Source organism: Oncorhynchus mykiss, chromosome 20, assembly GCF_013265735.2.
Source record: "Oncorhynchus mykiss isolate Arlee chromosome 20, USDA_OmykA_1.1, whole genome shotgun sequence".
Taxonomy (NCBI): domain Eukaryota; kingdom Metazoa; phylum Chordata; class Actinopteri; order Salmoniformes; family Salmonidae; genus Oncorhynchus; species Oncorhynchus mykiss.
The window spans coordinates 30,954,015-30,968,645 of NC_048584.1; the positions used below are offsets into that span (position 1 = coordinate 30,954,015).

Genomic DNA, 14,631 nt, shown 5'->3' on the forward strand with positions numbered 1-14,631 from the left:
CACACGCACACACACACACACACACACACACACACACACACCACCCCCTCTCCCTCCCTCTAGCCACAGCTGGTGTGCTGCTACCTGCGAGCGAGCTTCCAAGCCTCAGGCACTTGGCAGGGCCACCCGTCATGCAGCCAGACCTCCTCCCTTCATGTTAGGGATAACGAGACCACTAACCACTACATCACACTCATTAACTGGGAAAGGGGAAGTTCATACTCTGGCACTCATGGATAACCCTGTGTGTGTGTGTGTGTGTGTGTGTGTGTGTGTGTGTGTGTGTGTGTGTGTGTGTGTGTGTGTGTGTGTGTGTGTGTGTGTGTGTGTGTGTGTGTGTGTGTGTTTGGTTTTACTAGCCTTGAGGGGTCCTCACCTGTCCTCACAAGGACATTTCGGACAAGACGTGACATTTCACCAGGGGTTAGGTTTAGGGTTAGGGGGTTAGGGGTTTAGGGTTATGTTTAGGGTTAATAAAACAAAGGTGCATGTGTGGTGGACTGTACATTTATGTTTTATGTGATTTATCCAAAGCCAATTACGGGAGGATTGGGGTTAAGTGCCTTGCTCAAGGACACAGACAGATTTTTCACCTAGTCAGTTTGGGGATTCAAACCAGTGAGCTTTTGGTTCCAGGCCCAAAACTCTTAACTGCTAGGCTGCCCCGCCCCAACTTGCCCTAACCCATCTGGACAAGAGGAATACCTATGTAAGAATGCTGTTAATTTGATTTGACAGTGTGGCTTGAGGGAGGTCAATTAACGTGCTCCAAATGGCACCATAGGCCAATAGGGTTCTGGTCAAAAGTAGTTCACTATGTATGGAATATGGTGCCAGGAACGGGACTTAGGCAACATGGAGCCAGTAATGGGATTCTCTACACAGTAGCATGTTTTAATTATCATTATGTTCGTAGTTAAGAAATTATATTTGCTACATATCATCTTTCTCTCTGAGACAATATTTATTCCTCCGCCCTCTAGGTTCCTCTTTTGTTTTATCTGTCATCATCTTCTCCTAAATCATAATTGTTCTCTTTATGCAGCCATTATGTTCTTTATCTATCCTCCTCTTGCTGCTCCGCCTCCTCCTCCCCTCATCGCTCTGCCTTTCACTAAGACGTTTGCTTGAGGGAAGCCTTTCACTAAGACGTTTGCCTCCCTCCATCCCTATAGGTACATCTAACAGTGTTATCCTACTCATGTCATCGGCGTGTAGATATTACTAGCCACCTAAGGGGACTGTATAGTGGCATGTTGCCTTGTGACTTAAACATAGCTTGACTATGTTTACACACTTACTTACAGAAATGTGACAACAGGAAAGTGACAACAGGAAAGGGAGCACCACTCAGAGAAGACGTCTGAAAGATGCTGACATCTCCCCTCTAATCTTCCACTTACATCCATTTAGTCAGACAAACTCGCAGTACACAATAGACAACACGGAATTCAGTGTTGTGCCCCCATCAGATGGGCCTCTTTAAAGTGGCGTATAATACATGATACTGACAGATATATCTACAGTTAGATATACAGTCACTCCATATGCATCAGGCTCATTCTACATACAGTGCCTTGCGAAAGTATTCGGCCCCCTTGAACTTTGCGACCTTTTGCCACATTTCAGGCTTCAAACATAAAGATATAAAACTGTATTTTTTTGTGAAGAATCAACAACAAGTGGGACACAATCATGAAGTGGAACGACATTTATTGGATATTTCAAACTTTTTTAACAAATCAAAAACTGAAAAATTGGGCGTGCAAAATTATTCAGCCCCCTTAAGTTCATAATTTGTAGCGCCACCTTTTTCTGCGATTACAGCTGTAAGTCGCTTGGGGTATGTCTCTATTAGTTTTGCACATCGAGAGACTGACATTTTTTCCCATTCCTCCTTGCAAAACAGCTCGAGCTCAGTGAGGTTGGATGGAGAGCATTTGTGAACAGCAGTTTTCAGTTCTTTCCACAGATTCTCGATTGGATTCAGGTCTGGACTTTGACTTGGCCATTCTAACACCTGGATATGTTTATTTTTATTGTTTATTTTTGAACCATTCCATTGTAGATTTTGCTTTATGTTTTGGATCATTGTCTTGTTGGAAGACAAATCTCTGTCCCAATCTCAGGTCTTTTGCAGACTCCATCAGGTTTTCTTCCAGAATGGTCCTGTATTTGGCTCCATCCATCTTCCCATCAATTTTAACCATCTTCCCTGTCCCTGCTGAAGAAAAGCAGGCCCAAACCATGATGCTGCCACCACCATGTTTGACAGTGGGGATGGTGTGTTCAGCTGTGTTGCTTTTACGCCAAACATAACGTTTTGCATTGTTGCCAAAAAGTTCAATTTTGGTATCATCTGACCAGAGCACCGTCTTTCACATGTTTGGTGTGTCTCCCAGGTGGCTTGTGGCAAACTTTAAACAACACTTTTTATGGATATCTTTAAGAAATGGCTTTCTTCTTGCCACTCTTCCATAAAGGCCAGATTTGTGCAATATACGACTGATTGTTGTCCTATGGACAGAGTCTCCCACCTCAGCTGTAGATCTCTGCAGTTCATCCAGAGTGATCATGGGCCTCTTGGCTGCATCTCTGATCAGTCTTCTCCTTGTATGAGCTGAAATTTTAGAGGGACGGCCAGGTCTTGGTAGATTTGCAGTGGTCTGATACTCCTTCCATTTCAATATTATCGCTTGCACAGTGCTCCTTGGGATGTTTAAAGCTTGGGAAATATTTTTGTATCCAAATCCGGCTTTAAACTTCTTCACAACAGTATCTCGGACCTGCCTGGTGTGTTCCTTGTTCTTCATGATGCTCTCTGCGCTTTTAACGGACCTCTGAGACTATCACAGTGCAGGTGCATTTATACGGAGACTTTACACACACCTGGATTACACACAGGTGGATTGTATTTATCATCATTAGTAATTTAGGTCAACATTGGATCATTCAGAGATCCTCACTGAACTTCTGGAGAGAGTTTGCTGCACTGAAAGTAAAGGGGCTGAATAATTTTGCACGCCCAATTTTTCAGTTTTTGATTTGTTAAAAAAGTTTGAAATATCCAATAAATGTCGTTCCACTTCATGATTGTGTCCCACTTGTTGTTGATTCTTCACAAAAAAATACAGTTTTATATCTTTCATGTTTGAAGCCTGAAATGTGGCAAAAGGTCGCAAAGTTCAAGGGGGCCGAATACTTTCGCAAGGCACTGTAACTACTGCTGTACTCAGCTTTCCTCGTCATATACTGTCCATACTGTCTATACACCCCTTGACTTTTTTCCACGTGTTGTTGTGTTACAAGGTGGGATTAAATTGATTTAATTGTCATTTTTTTTTGTCAATGACCTACACAAAATACTCTATTGTCAAAGTGGAAGAAAAATCATAAAGTTTGTAAAAATAAAACACAAATATATCTTGATTCCATACTGTAAGTATTCAACCCCCTGAGTCAATGCATGTTAGAATATGTTTTGGCAGGGATTACAGTTGTGAGTCTTTCTGGGCAAATCTCTAAGAGCTTTGCACACCTGGATTGGACCAAATTTGCACATTATTCTTTAAAAAAATCTTACATCTTACTTATTTTCAGGTCTTGCCATAGATTTTCAAGCCAATTTAAGTTAAACCTGTAACTAGGCCACTGAGGAACCTTCAATGTCATCTTAGTAAGCAATTCCAGTGCATATTTGGCCTTGTGTTTTAGGTTATTGTCCTGCTGAAAGGTAAAATAATCTCCCAGTGTATGATGGAAAGCAGACTGAACCAGGTTTTCCTCTAGGATTTTGCTTGTGGCTCCAATCCAATTTATTTTTTATCCTGAAAAACTCCTCAGTCCTTAACGATTACAAGCATACCCATAACATGATGCAGCCACCACTATGCTTGAAAATATGGAGAGTGATACTCAGTAATGTGCTGCATTGGATTTGCCTCAAGGTTATTGTCCAGCTGAAAGGTGAACTTGTCTCCCAGTGTCTGCTGGAAAGCAAACTGAACCAGGTTTTCCTCTAGGATTTTACAATACTAAGCGGTGATGCAGCCAGTCAAGATGCTCTTAACGGTGCATCTGTAGAACATTTTGAGGATCTCAAGGCCCATGACAAATCTTTTCAGCCTCCTGAGGGGAAGAGGCATTGTCATGCCCTCTTCACGATGGTGTTGATGTGTGTGGACCATGCCAGTGATGTGGACAAGAAAAAGAAGAAATATAGAAATATTAGAACGAGCAATGTAAGATTTAATTTTTAAAGATGTAAATCGTTTTAAAGAGCATTTACAGTACAGAACAAAAATGGCTTTTTCTCGTCTCTCAAGTATTAGACTGTCAGCATCCATTTACGGACTCACTCTGCTTCCAAATCCCCTTCCTCTCTCCCTTCCTCCCTGAGGAGGAGGATGGAAGGAATGAGGTAACACTGTGTGTGTGTGTGTGTGTGTGTGTGTGTGTGTGTGTGTGTGTGTGTGTGTGTGTGTGTGTGTGTGTGTGTGTGTGTGTGCGTGTGCGTGTGTGTGTGCGTGTGCGTGTGTGTGTGTGTGTGTGTGTGTGTGTGTGCGTGTGTGTGTGCGCGTGTGTCCATCTGTGTGCATGTGATCTGCGAGGAAGAGCATGGAAGGAATAAGGTTGCACTTTCCTTGAACTGTGTGTCATATAACAGTGTCTTAATGTTGTGATAAACATGACATAACAAAAATTATTTGTTACAGCTTAATGATGACTCACTCTCTCCTGGGAGTCTGTGTTTACTGGTGAATGTATTTACAGGTAGTATAATTTCAGATTATTTATTTATTTTTACTTTCATTTGTTATGGACCTGTCAGGACGCACCTTTCAAGAAAGTGTCCCCAAAAGAGAGGCTGCATTCCAAATGGACTTATGGGCCCTGGTTTAAAAGTAGTGCACTATATAGGGAATACAGTGGCCTTTTGGGACGCAGATGAAGTGATCCTGAGGCTTTCAGATGGATCTCTCATGGTGCATTTCCATACAGATTTACCCCAGTGTTCTACCCAAAGGCTCAGACTTTTCTGTTTTCATACAGGATTTACCCCAGTGTTCTACCCAAAGGCTCAGGCTTTTCTGTTTCCATACAGGATTTACTCCAGTGTTCTACCCAAAGGCTCAGACTTTTCTGTTTTCATACAGGATTTACCCCAGTGTTCTACCCAAAGGCTCAGGCTTTTCTATTTCCATACAGGATTTACCCCAGTGTTATACCCAAAGGCTCAGGCTTTTCTGTTTTCATACAGGATTTACCCCAGTGTTCTACCCAAAGGCTCAGGCTTTTCTATTTCCATACAGGATTTACCCCAGTGTTCTACCCAAAGGCTCAGGCTTTTCTGTTTCCATACAGGATTTACCCCAGTGTTCTACCCAAAGGCTCAGACTTTTCTATTTCCATACAGGATTTATCCCAGTGTTCTACCCAAAGGCTCAGGCTTTTCTGTTTCCATGCAGGATTTACCCCAGTGTTCTACCCAAAGGCTCAGACTTTTCTATTTCCATACAGGATTTACTCCAGTGTTCTACCCAAAGGATCAGGCTTTTCTGTTTCCATACAGGATTTACCCCAGTGTTCTACCCAAAGGCTCAGGCTTTTCTTTTTCCATACAGGATTTACCCCAGTGTTCTACCCAAAGGCTCAGACTTTTCTGTTTCCATACAGGATTTATCCCAGTGTTCTACCCAAAGGCTCAGGCTTTTCTGTTTCCATACAGGATTTACCCCAGTGTTCTACCCAAAGGCTCAGGCTTTTCTCTTTCCATCTACACGGCCGGCACCAATCTCTCACTGGGCCATGGATCCAGTGGACCTGCTCCAACATACCACGGCTAAAGGCTGTATCCACGTTGTGCCGTGCCTAAGACCAGCTCTAAGTCGTGGTATATTGGCCATTTACCACACCCCTTTACAGTCGAAAAGCAGCAAAAGTGCAGTAATAACATCATCCATAATTCACCGTTGTCATCATCCCTCTATGGCTACTGAGTGAAGCATGCACTGGCAATGGATGATGGAGCTACAGCTTTTCTGCTACATCATAACAGCGTCATGATTGTCAGGATCAAAAGAAAGTCTGTGCAGTGAAGTCATCATTAATCCACCATTGTCACCATCTCTCTGTAACACAAAACTCTAACTGAAGTAGCACCATGGCGACTGATCAAGGCCTTTATGGGCTGGCTGGGATGCTTTTGTTGCACTGTTGTTGGTGAGAGACACGTTTCTGCGGTGTGTGAGTGTGTGCGTATTAATAAAACATGGGAACAGCCAGATGAAAATCCCAGCACGGTGCCACATGCAGCGTCGTGACTCACTCACTCCTGCGACCAACTGTGCTTTGTTGGCTGGTGCCCTGTGGATTCATTTATTATTCAATTCTTCAAACATTACTTTCATTTGATTAATTATTGAAAGGTAGGGTCATTGCCAAAGAAAGGGCTCTGGGGTTGGGGGCGGGAGGGGGACAACTCTGCACTTTGACAACAGACAGGGCTTGATAACTTGGCCCTAGATCTGTGTATGCCGTCTTGTGACAATGGCCATAGGTGATGGAAAGACCGGGGATAAAAGATCTGGGATCAGGCTTCGTGTTAAAAGAGTGTTCGGCATGTTTTTCTTATTTAACCAGGCAAGCCAGTTCAGAACAAATTCTAATTTACAATGATGACCTACACCGGCCAAACCTGGGCCAATTGTGCACCGCCCTATGGGACACCCAATCACTGCCAGATGTGATGCAGCCTGGATTTCGCCACTCAGGAGCCCACGTACCATTAAACTCTGCTCTAAGGACTGTACTGTGTCTGTCTGAGTGTGTCTGAAACCGGAAACCAGGTAGACTATAGGGATGCGTGACTAGCATAACAACAACATGAGACTGGCATCCAACTGTCCTTCTTGTATCCACTTGATCAAGTCGCCGTCACAAACAGGAATAGTGGGGATATGTCTCTTGATATGTTTTAACTCTGACGTTTTTGACTTCCTTCTCCAGCAGTGAAAAAAACATTTCCCAGTTTCTAGCCTCCAGGTTTGCTTGCTGTGTACAACAGATGATGGTAATCAACACTCCTGTGGTAACAAACTGTATACTATTTAGTTTCAGACTGAAAAAAATATATCTATATTTTTTTTAGGCAAGAGTGCATATGAGGCCTAATCTTCAAAGGTTTGGTTTAGGATTAACAAAGCCTGACTTACTCTAATTACAAATACAGTATTACGTATTGCCCTAGCGACAGTGCCTGACTTAATATACACTATAAAAAAACAATTAAGTATGTGGGGTCCGCTTCAAATGACTGGATTTGGCTATTTCAGCCACACAAGTTTGCTGACAGGTGTATAACAACGAGCACACAGCCATGAAATCTCCATAGACAAACATTGGCAGTAGAATGGTCTTACTGAAGAGCTCAGTGCCTTTCAACGTGACACCGTCATAGGATGCCACCTTTCCGACAAGTCAGCTCGTTAAAAGTCTGGCCTACTAGAGCTGTCCCGGTCAACTGTAATGCTGTTATTGTGAAGTGGAAACGTCTAGGAGCAACAACGCCTCAGCCAAGAAGTGGTGGGCCACACAAGCTCAAAGAAATGGACCTCTGAGTGCTAAAGCACGTAGCACGTAAAAACCGTCTGTCCTTGGTTGCAACACTCACTACCGAGTTCCAAACTGCCTCTGGAAGCAATGTTAGCACAATAACTGTTCGTCAGGGGCTTCATGAAATGATTTTCCATGGCCGAGCAGCAGCACACAAGGCTAAGATCACCATGCATAATGCCACTCCACGTCGGGTGGAGTGGTGTAAAGCTTGCCGCCATTGGACTCTGGAGCAGTGGAAACGCATTCTCTGGAGTGACGAATCATGCTTCACCATCTACCAGGAGAACACTACCTGCCCGAATGCATAATGGTAACTGTAAAGTTGGGTAAAGAAGGAATACTGGTCTGGGGCTGTTTTTCATGGTTTGGGCTGGGCCCCTTAGTTCCAGTGAAGGGGAATCTTAATGCTACAGCATACAATGACATTCTATATTATTCTGTCCTTCCAACTTTGTGGTAACAGTTTGGGGAAGGCCCTTTCCTGTTTCAGCATGACAATGCCCCTGTGCACAAAGGTCCATACACACATGTCCAAACACACATGGTTTGTCGAGATTGGTGTGGAAGAACTTGACCTCAACCCCATTGAACACCTTTGGGATGAATTGCAATGCCGACTTCGAGCCAGGTATAATCACTCAACATCAATGCCCCACCTCACTAATGCTGTTGTGGCTGAATGGAAGCAAGTCCCCGCAGAAATGTTTTAATATCTTGTGGAAAGCCTTCCCAGAGGAACAGACGCTGTTATAGCAGCAAACGGGATACCAAGTCCATATTAATTCCCATGACTTTGGAATGAGATGTTCGACGAACTGGTGTCCACATACTTTTGGTCATGTAGTGTACGCCCTCCCACATGAGAAATACTACGTAATATTATGGTATAAATTCTAAAGTATTCACTGTAGTGTTTTTTCAGACTTTACTGTAGTATTCACTGTAGTAGTTTTTCAGACTTTACTGTAGTATTCACTGTACTGTTTTTTCAGACTTTACTGTAGTATTCACTGTAGTGTTTTTTCAGACTTTACTGTAGTATTCACTGTAGTGTTTTTTTCAGACTTTACTGTAGTATTCACTGTAGTATTTTTTCAGACTTTACTGTAGTATTCACTGTACTGTTTTTTCAGACTTTACTGTAGTATTCACTGTAGTGTTTTTTCAGACTTTACTGTAGTATTCACTGTAGTGTTTTTTCAGACTTTACTGTAGTATTCACTGTAGTGTTTTTTCAGACTTTACTGTAGTATTCACTGTACTGTTTTTTCAGACTTTACTGTAGTATTCACTGTACTGTTTTTTCAGACTTTACTGTAGTATTCACTGTAGTGTTTTTTCAGACTTTACTGTAGTATTCACTGTACTGTTTTTTCAGACTTTACTGTAGTATTCACTGTACTGTTTTTTCAGACTTTACTGTAGTATTCACTGTACTGTTTTTTCAGACTTTACTGTAGTATTCACTGTAGTATTTTTTCAGACTTTACTGTAGTATTCACTGTAGTGTTTTTTCAGACTTTACTGTAGTATTCACTGTAGACTTTTTTCAGACTTTACTGTAGTATTCACTGTAGTGTTTTTTCAGACTTTACTGTAGTATTCACTGTAGTATTTTTTCAGACTTTACTGTAGTATTCACTGTAGTATTTTTATGGACTAAAGTCGTAGACTAAAAACTACAGACTAAAGTATGCAAAAGCAATACTGTAGTATATACTGTAGTATAGTTTAAATAGAAAACTATACTATACTGTAGAGAGGCTACATTCAAAATGGCCTTGTGGGCCCTGGTTTAAAAGTATGTATATATTTAGGGAATACAGTACCATTTGCTATTGCAGACTATACTATACTGTAGTATTTACTGTAGTGTTTTTGCTGACATTACTGTAGGATTTACTATAAAGTTGTATTATCTTTGTCATAGAAGTGTAGGCTTTATCCCTGAGATAACCTACTTGAGAAACACTAAAATAGCAACTTCTCCATAACCTGTATGTAGGTATGTAGGACTGGGGTCTGAACAGATAGTTCAGCACTTCTGCTTTGTTCTATAACCTGTAGGTATGTAGGTCTGGGGTCTGAATAGATAGTTCAGCGCTTCTGCTCTGTTCTATAACCTGTAGGTATGTAGGTCTGGGGTCTGAACAGATAGTTCAGCACTTCTGCTCTGTTCTATAACCTGTAGGTATGTAGGTCTGGGGTCTGAACAGATAGTTCAGCACTTCTGCTCTGTTCTATAACCTGTAGGTATGTAGGTCTGGGGTCTGAACATATAGTTCAGCACTTCTGCTCTGTTCTATAACCTGTAGGTATGTAGGTATGGGGTCTGAACAGAGAGTTCAGCACTTCTGCTCTGTTCTATAACCTGTAGGTATGTAGGTCTGGGGTCTGAACAGAGAGTTCAGCACTTCTGCTCTGTTCTATAACCTGTAGGTATGTAGGTCTGGGGTCTGAACAGAGAGTTCAGCACTTCTGCTCTGTTCTATAACCTGTAGGTATGTAGGTCTGGGGTCTGAACAGAGAGTTCAGCACTTCTGCTCTGTTCTATAACCTGTAGGTATGTAGGTCTGGGGTCTGAACAGAGAGTTCAGCACTTCTGCTCTGTTCTATAACCTGTAGGTATGTAGGTCTGGGGTCTGAACATATAGTTCAGCACTTCTGCTCTGTTCTATAACCTGTAGGTATGTAGGTCTGGGGTCTGAACATAGAGTTCAGCACTTCTGCTCTGTTCTATAACCTGTAGGTATGTAGGTCTGGGGTCTGAACAGAGAGTTCAGCACTTCTGCTCTGTTCTATAACCTGTAGGTATGTAGGTCTGGGGTCTGAACATAGAGTTCAGCACTTCTGCTCTGTTCTATAACCTGTAGGTATGTAGGTCTGGGGTCTGAACAGAGAGTTCAGCACTTCTGCTCTGTTCTATAACCTGTAGGTATGTAGGTCTGGGGTCTGAACATAGAGTTCAGCACTTCTGCTCTGTTCTATAACCTGTAGGTATGTAGGTCTGGGGTCTGAACATAGAGTTCAGCACTTCTGCTCTGTTCTATAACCTGTAGGTATGTAGGTCTGGGGTCTGAACAGAGAGTTCAGCACTTCTGCTCTGTTCTATAACCTGTAGGTATGTAGGTCTGGGGTCTACATACAATACAATAAAATATGCATTAGGTACATGCATGCGTGAAGACTGTGCACCGTGTGCAACTACATGTAAATACATTAAAGTAGTTAATGTATGTGTTGTACACTTCACAAGGCCCACATCCTGCACACAACTCAGCATGGCAACACAGTTAAAAACATATATTTTTAGATACCATGTAGCGTTTGAGGGAATACATTTAGTTGCAAAATGCCTTTTCTCTTTTTACTTTCACATTATCTATGAAATGGCAGGAAGTTTAAGGAGGTTTACATTTAGAAAAAAACATCACTTTTCCATGTATGCTTATTCTGTATGTGAAAGCTGCAAATCAGTATCTACATGGCAAACACATTCTCTAGCCACAGCTATTTTGAGAGTAGACTTCCACACCATAAGAATAGCCCTAGTAAGGGCTACTCCACTATCTCCTCTCCTCTCTCCTCTCTTCTCTCCTCTCTCCTCTCCTCTCTCCTCTCCAATCTCCTCCTGAGTTTCCCAGCTAACACTGTCCAGACTTCAGATTTGAGGAGGGAGTGTAGAAAAAACGTGATTTTGAAATTAGTGCTGATCTCAGTGTACCACTGTGCAGTAACTGTCTCAGTCCAGAGAGAGAGAAAGAGAAAGAGACATAGACAAAGAGAGAGAGACATAGAAAGTGAGACAGAGAGAGAGAGACAGAGAGAGAGACAAAGAGAAAGGGAGAAAGATAAAGAAAGAGACAGAGAGAGAGAGCAAGAGACAGAGAGAGAGGGAGAGAGAAACAGAAAGAGAAACAGAGGAGAGACAGAGAGAGATAGAAAGAGAGAGGGAGAGAGAGAGAAAGTGAGAGAGATGGAGAGAGAGAAATTAAGTAAGGAAGGAAAAATAAATGGACAGAGAGTTTGCGAGAGAGAGAGAGACAGGGAGGGGAGAAGAGAGAGACAGAGAGAGACCTGTTCTCTCCCGTTTCCATGGAAACTCGGGCAGAGCGGAGAAGAAGGAAAAAGGAGGAAAAAAGAGAGAAGTGAGGCTTTGGAGAGTCACTGACAACAAGGAAAATACAGGGAGGGAGGGAGGGAGGGAGGGAGGGAGGGAGGGAGGGAGGGAGGGATGAAAGATACAGCTAAATAGAGGGATAATAGGGCAGCACATCTAATTGTGATAACATGATACATCCAGTGGGTTTGGTCGCCTGTCTCGACACAGTGCAACACTGTTGGTCTACCATGTCACAGGAGGAGTCAAATGATTTCTGTTGCTTTTGGTTCACACAACATAGTTATTATGTGCCTGAAATGTTTGACAAAAAATGTTCTGCTAAAAGGTTTCTAAATTTCTCCTCCTCTCTCCTCCTCAGCTCTACCCCCCCACACACATTTCTATCCTCCTCTCTCCTCCGCAGCTCTACCCACCACACACATTTCTATCCTCCTCTCTCCTCCGCAGCTCTACCCACCACACACATTTCTATCCTCCTCTCTCCTCCTCAGCTCTACCCCCCCCACACACATTTATATCCTCCTCTCTCCTCCTCAGCTCTACCCCCCCCCACACATTTCTATCCTCCTCTCTCCTCCTCAGCTCTACCCCCCACACACATTTATATCCTCCTCTCTCCTCCTCAGCTCTGCCCCCCCACACACATTTCTATCCTCCTCTCTCCTCCTCACTTCTACCCCCCCACACACATTTCTATCCTCCTCTCTCCTCCTCACCTCCACCCCCCCACACAGATTTCTATCCTCCTCTCTCCTCCTCACCTGCACCCCCCCACCCCCCCACACTTCTACCGTACTCTTTTCCTCTCCTCTCTGTGCTAGACTAGTCAGTAACATGAACAAGGCCACAGCTGTGATGGTTCTGTAGTGTACCCTGACCCCCTACTCAATAGAGCATGCGTGCAACTGGATATGTGTGTGTGTGTGTAGCTGTATGGCTCTGCTCTGTGTGGCTTCATGGAGTATTGAAACTGTTAATGTAATTCCCACTAGTGGAGAAGGAGCAGTAAACATGGTTGGGGGGCGTATGTAATTTGCACCGTGACATTGCCAGGGCCTTGGCAGTGAACACACGCTAACAAATTGCTGCTTAGATAAGCAAATCAACAGGGATCAGAAAATGGTTTCACTGGGGGCTCGGAGGGGCTGTGTGGGTGTGTGTGTATGTGTGTGTGTGTGTGTAACACTGGATGCTCGGAGAGGCACTGAGGACACAGTGGGAGAGAAGACAGGGAGAGGGATTGCCTTACTGGCATGATAATATGGTGACTGTTTGAGGTAATGTAGCTTCATTTGTTCATCACTATTACAATGTCATCCATATTTGGAAGTCCCTCAATTGTCAGACGAAACTCGCTCAGCAGTCAGACTAAATGCTTTCAGTTATCAGACAGAATTCCTACTATGTCTACACACAGTGGAAGAGAGGGCAGGAAACCCTTAGGAGGATTAAAGACTCAAATCACGGCACCATGGCCTCCTCCAAAATCCGTCACACCAATAACAGCAAAATAAAATGCTATTACCTGATCGGCCGTCCCGTTGGAAGTCTACGTGGTACCACTCCCCATCGTTGACCTTCTTGTTGATGGCTCTGGTCTTGGTGGTCCCTGACCCCATGTCCAGCAATAGATACAAGTGGCCATCCAGCATCTCGATGGCAAAGAAGTCCACCTTCAGTGTCAGGGGGCTCTTGGAATCCTTGAATTAAATCCCATCATTCTTTATTTAAAGTGCATTTAAAATCACAACACACTTTATAGTCAAACATTTTCAAAAACAATCAGGAGGCAATAAAATAGATACAATAACATAATAGGGAAGTCACCTTGGGAGCCTGTTTGGGCTTTCCGTGGCTAAAGAGGAGAAGCCCGTTAGGCTCTGTGGTACGGAAGTCGAAGGAGATGGAGCCCGTCTTCTTGGCGTTCCACTTGTTGAGCGTGATGAAGGACCCAGGGGTCTCGAAGGTGATGGGGTCAAGGGTCGCCACGTTCTCGCATTTAAAAGCCACAATGCCGTGAACCTTCATTTTGGCATCACCTTGTTTGGCCATCCTGGAGAGCTCGAGTCGCACGTCGTTGTTTTTATACACAACCTAGGTTGATGTAGGGAGGAAAGGGGAGGGTAAGGGAGAAAAAGTTCAATCCATACGGCCAAAAGTAGTGCACTATACAGTACAGGAAAGAGGGTGCCATTTCGGACACAAGCAATGTTTGGAAGTGTATGACCAGGAATTGACACGTTTCTGTGAATAATGCACTACTGGCCAAAGGTAATGCACTTTAAAGTGTACCATTTTGTATGCATCCCCTGTTTGGGAGTATGTACCCCCTGTTTGGGAGTATGTACCCCCTGTTTGGGAGTATGTACCCCCTGTTTGGGAGTATGTGTGTTTGTCAGAATTCTGTTTGCAGAACTCAAACCACCCCCCTCGCCAAGACATCACCTCAATCCATCTACAAACACATAGCCTATTACTGTAGCTATACTATTAGCCGCTACACATTAACTCACATTATCTCACCACTGGGATAGAAAAATACAATTTAATACTCACAGAGGGAGACATTTTTGCAGTTTAAAGCAAATTCCTGCTATTCTACACATTTTGCCATGACTTATGCCATGATAATATGATATCTGAGTGAAAGTGATTATCAAAATCATTGGGGGCCCCCTGGAGGTCAGGGCCCCTGTGGAAAAAATGACAGAGGTTAGGACCTCTGTGTCCTCATATGTAGTTACGGCCCTGGTAGGTAGGTAGGTAGGAAGGTGTGTGGCGGTAGGTAGGTAGATAGGGAGGTGTGTGGAGGTAGGGAGGTAGGGAGGTGGGAGGGAGGTTTGTTGGGTGGGTTGGTGGATATGATGTGTGGAGGGAGGGAGGTGACTAAG

General features: G+C 43.5%; 1 protein-coding gene across 25 annotated transcripts in view; it reads right to left on the reverse strand.

Annotated features, from left to right (window-relative positions):
• Positions 1-14,631, reverse strand: part of LOC110498787 (neurexin-1a) — a 556,706-nt gene that overhangs the window by 345,449 nt on the left and 196,626 nt on the right. For all 25 annotated transcript variants that reach the window (XM_036956167.1, XM_036956159.1, XM_036956181.1 and 22 more), the window contains 2 exons: positions 13,568-13,834; positions 13,266-13,440 (listed from right to left, as the gene is read on the reverse strand). In XM_036956167.1, the coding sequence (XP_036812062.1) occupies positions 13,266-13,440; positions 13,568-13,834 (442 nt within the window). The remainder of the gene's footprint in view (positions 1-13,265; positions 13,441-13,567; positions 13,835-14,631) is intronic.